Consider the following 15,230-nt stretch of genomic DNA (forward strand, 5'->3'; position numbering starts at 1 on the left):
AAAACAATCAAAAATGGGCAAAATAAATCTATTTCTTAAAATTTAGGGTTTTAGTTTGCTTTTCTCCACTTAGGAGGACCAATCCTACACCCTTTCCTCACTTGAGTAATCCTTACTCATAAAAGAGTCCCACAGACTTAAAAGGGATTATTCTTATGGGTTATGATTATTGGTGGGCAAAAGGGGTGCAGGATCCATTTTACTCCAGTGTAACCGAGATTAGAATCTGTCCCCCTCTGTCTAGAGGAAGAATAGCTACAAGGTTCCCCTTGTTACTTAGGAGGTTTCCACTATAATAAATAAATATTGAAATTCAGAGCCGCCTAGTTTACAGATGAGGGAATTGTTAATTACAATGTCAGCTCATGGGTAAGGAGGTTTTTTATGCGGGAGTTAGCATAGGGCCTAGGACAAGGAGGTTCCGATCCAAACCCTACCAAGGCAGGGCATTACCCTCCCGGGGGAGTTTCAGGGCTGGCTGTGTGGAAGGTGGAGTATCAGGGTGCTCAATAATTGATAGTCATTAACTGTCAGGATGAGCGGCAGGACACACGGGACTGGACACACCGGACTGGACAGTGGGAAAATAAGTGACTCGTCCTACCCGGAGGGTTCCCTCACTGAGTCTGCTGTGTACCTGCTGTGCTCCTCCACGCTGCGGTTCTCCGCCGCCCGCCACTCGGGCAGGGTGCTGGCGCACAGCACCACCATGGACACGATGACGAAGAGGATGGAGACCGTGGCCAGGATCTGGGCGGCCACGGACGAGGTGGGCTCCTCGAAAGTCCGCCTCATCCTCTCCAGCCACTTCCTGCCCTCGGCGGCGGGCGGGGGCTCGGCCGGGGGCCGCGTGTCCTCGCCGCCGTCGCCGGGCTCGTCGGCCGAGTAGAAGGTGTAGGTGTCGGACATGCGGTCGTCCAGGCGGCGCTGGCAGCAGTAGTCCAGGTGCGAGCACTCGAGCCCCCAGTAGATCATCTCGTTGTAGAAGGAGAGCTCGCACATGTGCGGCGCGAAGCGCAGGTGGCCGTGCCGCACGTAGAGCAGGATGAAGCCGAAGGCCTCCGAGTGGCGGTCGAAGAAGAACTCGTTGCGCTCCCGGTCGTAGTCGTCGCACACCTCCAGCACGTCCTGCTCCGAGAGGCAGCCGTGCAGCCGGCTCACCCGCCGCAGCGGGAAGTCCTTCAGCACCTCGCGGGAGAAGGAGTAGCGGGTGCCCCCCACGTTCAACACCACCGAGCGGCCCCGGCCAAAGTTCATGGCTTGCGCGGGGCTGGGGGTTGGGAGAGCAGGAGGCGGCTGCTGGCCTCGGCTCGGGGCCCCCGGCTGATGCCCCCCGCGGGCGGGGAGAGGAGGGTCCCCGCGCCCCTCCTGCGCTTCGGCTCCCCGGGGCTGGGCGCGGCCAGAGGCGCGTGCGCCCCCTCGGAGCCAGCGGCTGCCCGCGCCCCGGGGCGGCGGGAGACCCAGGCAAGCCGCGGCGCTGGGAGCTGCCGCTTCAGTGGGGCGCGGAGGAAGAGCCCGGGAGCCCGCTGGGCGCGGCTGCGGGCGTCGGGGCTCCCTGTGCCCGGGTGGTGGTGGTGCTGGTGCTGCTGCGGGCGGCCCGCGGAGGCGGCGCCGAGGGCATGGTGCAGCCGCGGGGCCAGGGAGGAAGGGAAAGCCCCGCCAAGTTGGAGAGCCCCGCTCCGCTGCCTCCTCCGCTCTCCCCGCTGCCGCCGCCCGCTGTCTGCTGAGAGGCGAGCTGGAGACAGAGAGGCTCCGCGGAGCCAGGGAAGTGGCGGCGGGGAGGGGACACGCCTCCTCCTGCCTCCCTGGCACAGCGAGGGAGTGGAGCTGCCTCTCGCCTCTGCCTCCGTCCCCCGCCGCCAGGGGTTGGCGGCAGCTCTGGGGGGGGCTTCACCCAGCGGCTGCTTTCCTTCTCCTTCCCTTTGCCGCCCTCTGGGCCAGCCCCGCCCCGCCCCGCCCCGCTCGGCTCCCCGGACTGAGGCCTCCCAGGGAATCACTGGTCATTTACTCGCCAGCCCCGCTGGGATTCCCCCCGGCTCCTGCCTGCGAAAGGGCTGCGCTTCGGTGGGCTAAAAGCTCCATTTCACGGGCGCATTAATATTTCACACGAGCAGAACTTGCACTCGGCCCGAATAGCTTTCATCCCATTTTCGCCTTCTTCCTGAGGCAGCGGAGCAGGGTGGAAAACAGAAGTGGGTGGCTTTAGGGGGAGCCCGTGACTTTTGCAAAGCTGATGACTTGGGCTCCGTCGGACTCTGCACCGCAGCCTGCGGAGAGCGGGAGGTTGTAAACTCAGACCAAGAACACGTTTGTTTGCTGGCAGCTTTCTTCGTACAAAGACGTTGGAGAAGTTGCCTGCAAAGAGCCGGCGGTATCCAACAAAGTGACTGAAAGTCCCTGGCCCAGAAACGTTTGATCACCACCTTACCCACTGCTTGTTTAACCCAGCTGGGAACCAGCGCTCTTTGTTTTCATCGTAGCTTTACATTCATATTAGGGATGATGAGCCTGCTGTTAAAAGCTCGCTGGGATGGGAATTAGGTGGGCAGAGCGCGCTCACACCTACACAGCTTTGAGGATATGGGGTAGGGGAAAACACCAATCTTTTGGATTCATTTTTTTCTGAATTCTGACATGTTTGTTCTTTTTAAGGTGCCCGATGCACTTCAGGGTTAGGAGCTTACATTCCTCCCCCTCCTTATCTTCTGTCTGTCCTCTTACAGGCCCACCACACGCATAACGTAGGAAACTGTGCAAGAGCGTCAGTTCTTTCTGGCTGTTCTATTTATAGCCACTTCAGTAGAGTATTTATGCGCTGATTTTATTTATCTTCATTTTTCTTCCTTGTTGTTTCTTATACCAGTACAGAATGTTTGTTTTTACTAAGACATGCCTTACTTAGTTGCCCAGCGTTCAGCATGAGTTTGGCCTTGTGAACAGAATTTTAACACATTGTTACAGCACGATGATGATGAGCCTGTCCGAGTTTCTTGGTTTGGGATTTAATGGTTGGGGGAGGTCGTTATTTTTCCTCTCCCTTGATTTTTTTCTAAGTGAGGCACATAGTCATCAGCATCTGAAGCACCTTGGAATAAGCTCATCCAAAGTATAACTCTATCCCTCTCGTTCAGTTTACACCAGGTATTACCGAATTTGGCTCCTTCTGCCCAAGAGGAAGGGCAAGTGAGTATCTCTCTTCAGAACTGATGCCAAACCTGGGCAGAAGCCAGTACTTCTAAAGGGAACAGCAAGGACAAAATACACCATTGTTTTACTATTGCATCTTTTTACTGCTGCTGCTAACCCATAAAAATAAATACATTTAAATTGTTTTGTTGCTATCAGTTTACCTTGACAGCTGATGTTTGTAGGACACCTATAAAGGTTAAAAAAAGAAGTGAATAGTCCTACAGTTTAGTAACAAAATATTTCAAAGACAGTGAGAACATGAAATAAATGCTCTTGATTTTAATCAGTTTCTGTCATCTTTCTGCAATATGATAGGCGACAGATTAGATCAAATGTGCACATTACTACTGGGAAGAATTATGTAATATCTTGTATTCAGTTGTGACACTGATTAAGTTTCCCAGACCTGAAGAAGAGCTTTGTGTAAGCTCAAAAGCTTGTCTCTCACCAACAGAAGTTGTACCAATAAAAGATATTACCTCACCCACCTTGTTTCTGTAAGGTAAGTCACTTTTATGCTTGATTGCACTATGTCCACTAGAGGTCATAGTAAAAGCCATTTTTCTCCGTTAATTTAGGGAGCGAAAAAAAAAGTAGTCAAGCATACAAATCAATGTATTGTCCCACAATAAATTGATTTTCTAGATTTCTTCAGGGATAACAAATGCTAGTTTATATTTTCATGTATCTGGAAAGATTTTTACTATCAAGTGCTGACTTTAGTTAAAGGTTTCTTGCTTGCAGTTTATTTGATAAGTAATAATCACTGTACTAACCTTTTATCTATTATCAGCAGGAGGAGGAAAAAACAAACAAACAAACACTGATCCAGAAGTTACCTACTCCAGGACAGGCCCAACAAAGAAAGTAACAGAACGGCACTAGCTGTCACCTTCAGCCCCCAACTAAAACCTCTCCAGCACATCAAGGATTTACAACCTATCCTGAAGGACAATCCCTTACTCACAGATCCTGGGAGACAGGCCAGTCCCCGCTTACAGACACCCCCCAACCTGAAGCAAATACTCATGAGCAACCAAACAAAAACACTAACCCAGGAACCTGTCCTTGCAACAAAGCCCGTTGCCAACTGTGTCCACATATCTATTCAAGGGACACCATCACAGGGCCTAATCATATGAGCCACGCTATCAGAGGCTCGTTCACCTGCACATCTACCAATGTGATATATGCCATCATGTGCCAGCAACGCCCCTCTGCCATGTACATTGGCCAAACCACAGTCTCTACGCAAAAGAATAAATGGACACAAATCAGACGTCAAGAATTATAACATTCAAAAACCAGTCGGAGAACACTTCAATCTCTTTGGTCACTCGATTTCAGACCTAAAAGTCACAATTCTCCAACAACAAAAAACCTTCAAAAACAGACACAGAGAAACTGCTGAATTGGAATTAATTTGCAAACAGGACACCATTAAATTAAGCTTGAATAAAGACTGGGAGTGGATGGGTTATTACACAAAGTAAAAACTATTTCCCCATGCTAATTTTTTCCCTACTGTTACTCACACCTTGTCAACGATTTGAAATGGGCCATCCTGATTATGACTAAAAAAGGTTTTTTTTCCCTCCTGCTGATAATAGCCCACCTTAATTGATTAGTCTCCTTACAGTTCGTACGGCAACAACCATTTTTTCATTATCTGTGTATATATCTTCCTACTGTATTTTCCACTGCATGCGTCTGATGAAGTGGGTTTTAGCCCACAAAAGCTTATGCTCAAATAAATTGGTTAGTCTCTAAGGTGCCACAAGTACTCCTTTTCTTTGTACTAACCTTCTTCACCTTTGCTTTAAGGTACATGCCTCTGTATTTCACACTTTCAGGAGCAATTGCTCAAGGCCTGGTTAAAAAATAGTTTCAAAAGCTGCAAATGACAGTAGTTAGCACATTCATGTTGATAATGACTTACCCAGTCATTTCTAACTTTGTAATTTTAAATGCTGCTTCAATACATTGTCTTACCCCTTTAGCACCTTATCTGCTAATTCATAGAGCAGTATATAAATAATATGCCTCTAAGACATGAGTACAGAGGAATGGCTAGGAATGTGAAGTCTAGAGAATATATCATAGAAAACGTGGCTCTATAACAAGATGTATTGCGGGAGCAGAAGGATGATTAGAGATTGGGAATACAAGAATCAAACTTCACTTTCCTCAGTGGATCACTTGATGACATGAGATGATATTTTAAAATAAATTAGTTTTTTTTAATATGACACCTAATACAGAATTCTCCATAAGGACAATATTGCTGCATATTAGAAAGCAAACTAATCTGAAAACTGCAATTTCTTTAATCTGCAAAAGGGCCCAAAATGTATTTTTCACTTTCCATAAATTATTTTAAATAGTTTAGTTCTTTTCAACAGAATGTACATTTGATTCTGCTAGCCAGTATCATCAACAAATGTACAGTTGTAAATTAATTAGCTGTCTTAACTGGAGCAGCAGGTAATGCAATAATTCAAGTCTGTAACCAAATAGATAGAAGCTGTAACTGTCCAGTAAGTGATCTGATTTTTGGAATTTTGGAGCCAGATAAATCTGTAGTAACTTCCATCAATTTCACTGTAGTAAATCTAGAGTAGTTTGACTGATTTCAGTGGAGTTACTCTGGATTTACAACAGATCAGAATCTGGTGCTGGGAGTCCAGACTTTTCCTCACTGCCATCACTGGCAAAACTTCCAGAGATTTCAGTGAGAGCATCCCCTTCGGTTATATCTCATGAGTGACAACTTCATGAGATTTGAAAAGAAGGAGATTAGAACTTGGAAGATATCAGAAATTCGTTAGTTTCGGGAAAGTCAGCAGAGAGTCTGAGAACTGTGAGGCTGTAAGTGAGATATCCAGGAAAATGAGAGGAGCAAGAGATTTAATTTAAAAAAAAAACCCCCAAAGTCCAACACAGAATTGTGCATTGTGTAGTTCCAGCTGTGCTAGTTTGAAGGACGGTGCTAATTCAAGTAAGCAAGCAAGCCAGACAATGTAAGTGGGTCAGCATAAAAATTGGTAAATGGTACTGATCCTTTTCATCATAGGTACAGTATAGGGTTAAAATGAATCTTCAGTGCTACTGACTAAGGATATTGGTCTAAAAAACATAATGAAAAAAACCTGTTCAATCAGGCAGTTGAATTTCTCACTTATTCAGCAAACCATATTTAGCTCTGGAAATATTCAATATGATGTTAAATCATGGAATTACCTTAATTTCCTGAGGGTATGCACTTGTAGCATTCACTTCCCAGGAGCTTTGAATAGGCATTTTGTAAGGTTTTATAACAGCACCTCCTTTCACAGTTCTTGTTGTACTAATACATCATGAAGGTATTTAATATTTTTGAAATCTTTTCTACAAACTTCCAAAATCATGTTGGCTTTGTGCTGGGGCCACTGTTCTGTTTTGACTGTAATGCTATGTTTGTTCAATAAAAGGATTCCCAATTCATTTATGTGATCATATGGATCTAGTTACAGTGGTTGCCACTAAAAAGTTCCTTACACATAATTTTGTGTTGGATCCTGCACCTGTTGAAGTCAATGGGCATATCACTATTGATATAAAGGAGTGCAGGATTAGCCTAACATGAGGTGACTTCTGCCAATACTATTTATTTGTATTACTGCAGGACTGGGAGCTGTAGTCATGGATTGGATCCGATTGTGCTACCACTATATAAACCCGAACACAAAGACAGTCCCTGCCCCAGAGAGCTTGCAATGAGTAAGATGACACATTGGAAAAGAACCCAGTTCCTTACTTTTTGGTATTACGGTTATTGCATATATTGCTTGGCCATGTTTATCTTAATTATGCCGAGAAGCAGTAAATGAAGAATAGATTGAATATTTCTAGAGATTCAGTTTGCACTGGGCAGCGACTAATAGACTAAAATATCTTCCTCTGTCACCTGGTTGTCCCCAAAACACTGCTGGTGGATTTTGCAATGTATTACCAGGGCTGCTCAGAACTTTTAAACTATACCAACTGAGCACACAAAATGGAGTGCCAGAATTGCCATTGCCCCATCTGCCATTGTGCATGCAGGGGAAAATGCCAATGAACAAACCAACAGCTTAAGCTTCCTATAATTTCCCTTGTTCCTAGTTGTAATAAACTGTGCAGTCAAATGGCTGAGAACAGTGGGACTTTGCCAACAACCTCGCCAACAAGCTGGAAACAAAATCCAACCAGGATTCAGCAGACAGGACACCAGAATTCCACATCTCCCTGCTCTTGTTTATAAAGAAGTCCTTCCCAGAAACAGTGACTGAGGAACAGCTCCTCAATGGAGAGTTGCCAAATTACAGCAGATTAGGATCTGTCCCTAAATGTACAGTAAATGGTTTAACTTGCCTATCCAATTAATAGCTGTGTCTTTCAATTGCAGCAGTCAGAACATGACAGGTATAATAGGGCACACAGACCAAGAAGGGGTTAATGAGAGCCTATGGGCCCAATCAGACCCACCCTGATAAACCTGTGTTAGGTGTCAAGTCTGGAAGGAGGAGTTAAACAAGTAAGAGTTCAGCTCACTAGTGGTTGACTGATAGAGGACTTCTTGAGCTAGTCCTATAAAAGAAGGGCTCGCTAGGGTCAGAGTTCCTTGGAGCTGGTAGGTCTGGTATGGGACCTTTTGTTCCCCATAACTAACGTTTCCCTTTTTGGGGACGTGTAGAAGAGTCAGTCTGGGAAGAGATGGTGAGATAGGCCCAGCTGCAGACAATGGTAGGAAGAAGCTCAGGGATACAGAAGAGTCTGCACAAACATACTTTATCTGCTCCATACAGAGTTCCTGGCCTGGAACCCAGGGTAGAGGTTGAGCCTAGGTTCACCTATTGGCTTCCCCAGGGTGGTGGGGTGAAGACCCCAGAGCCAAGAGTTGGAAAGCCTCCAAAGTCTGAAGTTGGGCTAAAGGTTTGGCATGATGCTGCCAGGCTATTGGTCTGTTGGACTTGGTTTTCAGCAGAAGAGGCAGGACTAAAAGTAACCTGGTTGGAGGGTTGAGTCACAGAAAGAGGCGGACCATCGCAAGGCCAGACTGGGGAGCTAAAGGAAAAGAGGGGTGTGTGCCTCTGGTGAGTAGACTTACACAGTAGGTCACTAATTTCAAGCTCCAAATCAAATTTATCTCTGACCCATATAAGCCAGATGTCTTCTTGCTTGTCTGTGCAAATTGTTGACATCTTCAATGTTGAAGCTAAGGTTAAAGGAAACCCTGTGGATGGGATATAGAAAAGGTCATTTCAAGGTCCCTACTCCAATTTCAGGCTCAGTCTACCTTAAAACCTCCAGAGCTCAGGGGGTGTGAAAAATCTACACCCCTGAGTGCAGCGGCTGTGCAAACCTAACCCCCAGTACAGATGCGCTAGGTGGATGGAATAATGCTTCTGTTGAACTGCTACCATCACTTGGCATTCCTACAATGGAAATGTAGGAAATGCTGGAAAAACCCCTTCTGTTGCTGTAGTTTTCATCTGCGCTGCCAGGTTACAATAACATATCTACAGCACTATAGATATGCCACTGGAGCACCCATAGCGTAGACGTGGCCTCTGTTCGGGTTGCTGTTGCACGTTAATAAATCCAGTGTTACCTCTTCTACTGGTAAAAGGTTAAGAGCTACAGTAATAGCACAGAATGTCTGCTTTCAAAAGGGCTGCTTCTTCTTCTTTGTGGAAAGTGTCTCTGCTTTTGTATATTCCACTAACATACAAGCTAATAGTGCTGTTTTTTAAATACTACAGGTCTCAAGCTCTCCTTACTGACCTAACATTACTCTTCAGAAAGTTATCAGATGATCAGTACAATTTTCCCCCAGTAGATTGTGTATATGACTTTTTTTTTTTTTAGAAGCTATTTCATCTTGAGAGATTGGTGCTGCTGGGTAGACTTCAACAAAACGGAGAAGAGTCATCTTATACTTTCAGTGCCCTGTCTTCTTGTTAACATCCATATCTTTAATTCATTAAAGTACATCCATAGCTTTCTTTGCCCTTTTGTCTAACATTTTCTGATAGTTAAACTGGTTTCTTTTCCAGAAGGAAAAAATAATCTGAGATCTTTAGAGTTAAGAACCAGAAGGAAACTTATTAGGTCTGTTTAACAAGTGCCTGTTTTGATGGATGAAACAGTAAAACAATTAGAAAAAATGGCAGTGTAAACTTTCAACAGAAAGGAAAAAAAAAATCTTAACCAGTTTTTCCACATACAGGCTCCCTGAAGAATATCTCTTCTGGGCAAAATTGGCAGCTGCAAAGTGGTCTGAGTAATATATTTTGGTGAGCCCACAAATGAGTAATATTTCCTTCCAGCCAGAATTCCTTAACATTTTAGTTCCAGCCCTTACCCCAGCTCTTTCTTCAAGTCTCAACAAGCCCCTCCTTTATTTCTTTTTCCTCTCAGGGAGATGTTGTAATAAGGACTGTCTCTCGTTTCAGCTCACACAATTCAATTACAATTCCCCTTGGTTTTCCAGTGTATATGATGAGCAATATTCTATATTGAGTACTTTCATGGTCCCTGTCAAGGTTCCTCCCCCACTCTGAACTCTAGGGTACAGATGTGGGGACCTGCATGAAAAACCTCCTAAGCTTATCTTTACCAGCTTAGGTCAAAACTTCCCCAAGGTACAAAATATTACACCCGTTATCCTTGGACTGGCCGCTACCACCACCAAACTAATACTGGTTACTGGGGAAGAGCTGTTTGGACGCGTCCTTCCCCCCAAAATACTTCCCAAAACCTTGCACCCCACTTCCTGGACAAGGTTTGGTAAAAAGCCTCACCAATTTGCCTAGGTGACTACAGACCCAGACCCTTGGATCTTAAGAACAATGAACAATCCTCCCAACACTTGCACCCCCCCTTTCCTGGGAAATGTTGGATAAAAAGCCTCACCAATTTGCATAGGTGACCACAGACCCAAACCCTTGGATCTGAGAACAATGAAAAAGCATTCAGTGTTTTACAAGAAGACTTTTAATAAAAAATAGAAGTAAATAGAAATAAAGAAATCCCCCCTGTAAAATCAGGATGGTAGATATCTTACAGGGTAATTAGATTCAAAAACATAGAGAACCCCTCTAGGCAAAACCTTAAGTTACAAAAAAGATACACAGACAGAAATAGTTATTCTATTCAGCACAATTCTTTTCTCAGCCATTTAAAGAAATCATAATCTAACACATACCTAGCTAGATTACTTACTAAAAGTTCTAAGGCTCCATTCCTGGTCTATCCCTGGCAGAAACCAGCATACAGACAGACACAGACCCTTTGTTTCTCTCCCTCCTCCCAGCTTTTGAAAGTATCTTGTCTCCTCATTGGTCATTTTGGTCAGGTGCCAGCAAGGTTACCTTTAGCTTCCTAACCCTTTACAGGTGAGAGGAGCTTTCCCCTGGCCAGGAGGGATTTCAAAGGGGTTTACCCTTCCCTTTACATTTATGACACGCCCCCCAACATGCATCTCTAAATATACTACCAAGTACATAAAGACTAACAATATTTTCCACATCTCAAGGACGATTTTAACCAGTTGATTCTGGGAAACTTTCACGGGAGAGTGCATCAGCCACTTTGTGAGAAGCTCCTGAGATGTGTTGGATGTCGAAATCAAAATCTTGGAGAGCTAAACTCCACCGAAGAAGTTTTTTGTTAGTTTCCTTGACGGTGTGAAGCCACTTCAGTGCAGCATGGTCGGTTTGCAGGTGGAAACGCCGTCCCCAAACATATGGGCGTAGCTTTTCCAGAGCATAGACAATGGCATAACATTCTTTTTCAGTGACTGACCAGTTGCTTTCCCTCTCAGACAGTTTTTTGCTGAGAAACACTACAGGGTGGAATTCTTGATCAGGTCCTTTCTGCATTAAAACTGCTCCCACACCACGCTCGGATGCATCTGTGGTTACTAGGAACGGTTTGTCAAAGTCTGGGGCCCTTAGTACAGGGTCAGACATGAGTGTCGCTTTAAGCTTGTTAAAGGCCTTCTGACACTTTCCGGTCCACTGAACAGCATTTGGCTGTTTCTTTTTGGTTAGGTCTGTCAGTGGGGCAGCGATTTGGCTGTAGTGCGGTACAAATCGTCTGTAATAACCGGCCAAGCCTAAGAAGGATTGAACCTGTTTCTTTGACTTTGGGACAGGCCACTTTTGAATAGCATCCACTTTGGCCTGTAGGGGGCTGATAGTTCCTTGACCCACCTGGTGTCCAAGGTAAGTCACTCTGTTTAGGCCTATTTGACACTTCTTAGCCTTAACAGTTAGTCCTGCCTCCCTTATGCGCTCAAGGACTTTTTGTAGATGTTCCAGGTGGTCTGCCCAGGAATCCGAAAATATGGCCACGTCGTCAAGGTAGGCGACTGCATATTCTCCTAATCCCGCTAGGAGACCATCTACAAGTCTTTGGAAAGTGGCGGGTGCATTTCGCAGCCCGAAAGGGAGTACATTAAATTCATACAGCCCGAGATGTGTGATGAAGGCTGACCTTTCCTTGGCAGATTCATCTAGCGGTACCTGCCAGTACCCCTTGGTTAAGTCCAAGGTAGAGATGAACTGGGCCCGTCCCAGTTTCTCTAATAGTTCATCTGTGCGTGGCATTGGATAGTTGTCTGGGCGAGTTACAGCATTTAGCTTACGGTAGTCCACGCAAAAACGTATTTCCCCATCTGGTTTGGGAACTAGAACCACTGGAGATGCCCATGCACTTTCAGAGGGGCGGATTACACCCATCTGTAACATATCCTGGATCTCCCGTTCTATAGCAGTTTTAGCTTGAGGAGACACCCGGTAAGGTTGGACCCTAATTGGGTGAGCATTACCTGTGTCAATGGAGTGGTATGCCCGTTCAGTCAGTCCTGGGGTGGCTGAGAACGTTGGCGCGTAGCTAGTGCACAGCTCCTGGATCTGCTGTCGCTGCATACGCCCAAGGGTCATGGAGAGGTTCACCTCTTCCACACCACCAGCACATTTCCCTTTGTAGTAAACACCTTCAGGCCACTCAGCGTCGTCTCCTCCCTGGGCTGTAAATTGACAAACCTTTAATTCTCTGGAATAAAAGGGCTTTAGAGAATTAATATGGTACACCTTAGGCTTTCGGTTGGAGGTGGGGAATGCTATGAGATAATTAACAGCTCCCAGGCGCTCCTGGACCATGAATGGCCCTTCCCACGATGCTTCCATTTTATGGGCCTGGAGCGCCTTTAAGACCATGACCTGGTCCCCTACTTTGAAGGAATGCTCTCTGGCATGTTTATCATACCAGGCTTTTTGCTCTTTTTGAGCATCCTGTAAGTTTTCTTTAGCAAGGGCTAAAGAGGTTCGGAGGGTGTTTTGTAGGTTGGTTACAAAGTCCAGAATATTAGTTCCTGGAGAAGGTGTAAATCCCTCCCATTGCTGCTTCACCAACTGCAATGGCCCCTTAACCTCACGGCCATATACAAGTTCAAATGGGGAAAACCCTAAACTGGGATGTGGTACAGCTCTGTAGGCAAAGAGCAACTGCTGCAACACTAGGTCCCAATCATTGGAGTGCTCATTTACAAATTTACGTATCATGGCCCCTAAAGTTCCATTAAACTTCTCCACCATGCCATTTGTTTGATGGTGGTAAGGAGTGGCAACCAAGTGATTTACCCCATGAGCTTCCCAAAGGTTTTTCATAGTTCCTGCCAGGAAATTAGTCCCTGCATCTGTGAGGATGTCGGAGGGCCAACCTACCCTGGCAAAAATGTCTGCTAGTGCCTGGCACACACTTTTAGCCCTGGTGTTGCTTAGAGCTACTGCTTCCGGCCGTCGGGTAGCAAAATCCATGAAAGTCAGTATGTACTGCTTTCCTCTGGGTGTCTTTTTCGGAAAAGGACCCAGAATATCCACAGCTACTCGCTGAAATGGAACTTCAATGATGGGGAGTGGCTGGAGAGGGGCTTTGACCTGGTCTTGGGGTTTTCCCACTCTTTGGCACACCTCACAAGACTGGACATAGGTAGAAACATCCTTGCCCATTCCCTCCCAGTGGAATGACCCCCCCAAACGGTCTTTGGTCCTGTTCACCCCAGCATGGCCACTAGGGTGATCGTGGGCTAAGCTCAAGAGCTTGGCCCGGTATTTAGTTGGAACTACCAACTGTCTCTGAGGATGCCAGTCTTCTTGGTGTCCACCAGAAAGAGTTTCCTTGTATAAAAGTCCTCTTTCTATAACAAACCTGGATCGATTAGAAGAGCTGAGAGGCGGTGGGTTGCTCCGTGCCGCCGTCCAAGCTCTCTGGAGGCTTTCATCTGCTTCCTGTTTGGTCTGGAACTGTTCCCTTGATGCTGGAGACATCAGTTCCTCATTGGATTGTGGACCTAGGCTTGGTCCCTCTGGAAGCGATATAGGGGATGGAGCTGTTTCTGTTGACTGTGAACCGCTCTCCGCTGGTGCACTATGTTGGGATTCAGGCTCCGGCTGAGCCTCTTGTGTAGGGTTATCGGCTGCTGCCAGTTCAGGTTCGGTGGGGCCCTCTGGTGTTGAGGTTGCAAGTACTGGATTCAGTGCTGGCACGGGGTCTGGTGTTGGTTGTTTGGCTGGTTCCGGTTCTGGGACTGGTTCCGTCTGGGTCTCTGGGACTGGATCCACTACTGCTGTTGCAGACATTGGCCTGGGGTCCGGGTCCATCACCTCTGACCGGGTCCTGATAGAAGTTTCCGGAACAGAGCTAGGCCTCACGGCTTGTTTAGCCTGGCTGCGGGTGACCATTCCCACCCTCTTGGTCTGCTTCACATGATTGGCCAAGTCTTCCCCCAACAGCATGGGGATGGGATAATCATCATAGACTGCAAAAGTCCGCATTCCTGACCAGCCCTTGTACTGGACAGGCAACTTGGCTGTAGGCAAATTGAAAGAGTTGGACTTGAAGGGTTGAATCGTCACTTGGATCTCTGGGTTGATTAAATTGGGGTCCACTAAGGAAGCATGGATAGCTGACACTTGTGCTCCGGTGTCCCTCCACGCGGTGACCTTCTTCCCGCCCACACTCACAGTTTCCCTCCGCTCCAAGGGTATCTGGGAGGTATCTGGGCCTGTGGACCTCTGGTGTGATTCCGGTGCAATGAACTGTAATCTGTTGGGGTTCTTGGGGCAGTTGGCCTTTACATGCCCCAGCTCGTTACATTTAAAACATCGTCCAGCTGACGGGTCACTGGGGCGAGGTGGGTTGCTGGAGAACGGGGTGGTGGGACGATAAGGGGTCTGGAGGGTTCTTTGGGAGGTTGGTGGGGCTTTGGGCGGCCCCCGGTAATAGGGTGTGGTCTGGGGTGGTCCCTTCTGGTCTCCGCTCCAACTGCGACCAGTTTTCTTCTTCTCTGCCACCTCCACCCATCTGGCTCCAATCTCTCCTGCCTCGATTACAGTTTTGGGCTTCCCGTCTAGGATGTATCTTTCTATTTCCTCAGGAACACCCTCTAAGAATTGTTCCATTTGCATTAGGAAGGGCAAATTTACTGGAGATTCAACACTTGCTCCTGATATCCAGGCATCCCAATGTTTCACAATGTGGTAGGCATGTCGGGTAAATGACATGTCTGGTTTCCACCTTAGAGCTCGGAACCTCCGACGAGACTGCTCGGGTGTTATCCCCATTCTGACTCTCGCCTTGGATTTAAACAGTTCATACTTGTTCATGTGTTCTTTAGGCATTTCAGCTGCCACCTCAGCTAAGGGTCCACTGAGCTGCGGCCTCAGCTCTACCATGTATTGGTCAGTAGAGATGTTGTACCCAAGGCAGGCCCTTTCGAAGTTTTCTAAGAAGGCCTCAGTATCATCACCTGCCTTGTAGGTGGGGAACTTTCTGGGATGGGAAGTGGTACCTGGAGAAGGATTGCTAGGGTTTGTTGGTATATTCTGCTGGGCCTTTATCCTCTCCACCTCCTCCACATGCTTCCTCTCTTTTTCCTTCTCCTCCTCCACATGCTTCCTTGCCTCCATTTCCCTCTTGTGGGCAGCCTCCTGTACCTCCTTCTTCAGCCGCAT

The 15,230-nt window shown here is 46.8% G+C and overlaps 1 protein-coding gene across 2 annotated transcripts in view; it reads right to left on the minus strand.

Annotated features, from left to right (window-relative positions):
* The window catches only part of KCNG3 (potassium voltage-gated channel modifier subfamily G member 3), a 28,655-nt gene extending 26,680 nt beyond the window's left edge, over positions 1-1,975 (minus strand). Inside the window, exon 1 of one of the 2 annotated variants that reach the window (XM_084623773.1) lies at positions 605-1,975. In XM_084623773.1, the coding sequence (XP_084479899.1) occupies positions 605-1,257 (653 nt within the window). In that variant the 5' untranslated portion in view covers positions 1,258-1,975. The remainder of the gene's footprint in view (positions 1-604) is intronic. The other variant, XM_084623774.1, reaches the window with a different exon arrangement.
* Positions 1,976-15,230: the final 13,255 nt, after the last annotated feature.

Source organism: Lepidochelys olivacea (assembly GCF_965140295.1).
Source record: "Lepidochelys olivacea isolate rLepOli2 genome assembly, chromosome: 3".
Classification (NCBI taxonomy): Eukaryota; Metazoa; Chordata; order Testudines; family Cheloniidae; genus Lepidochelys; species Lepidochelys olivacea.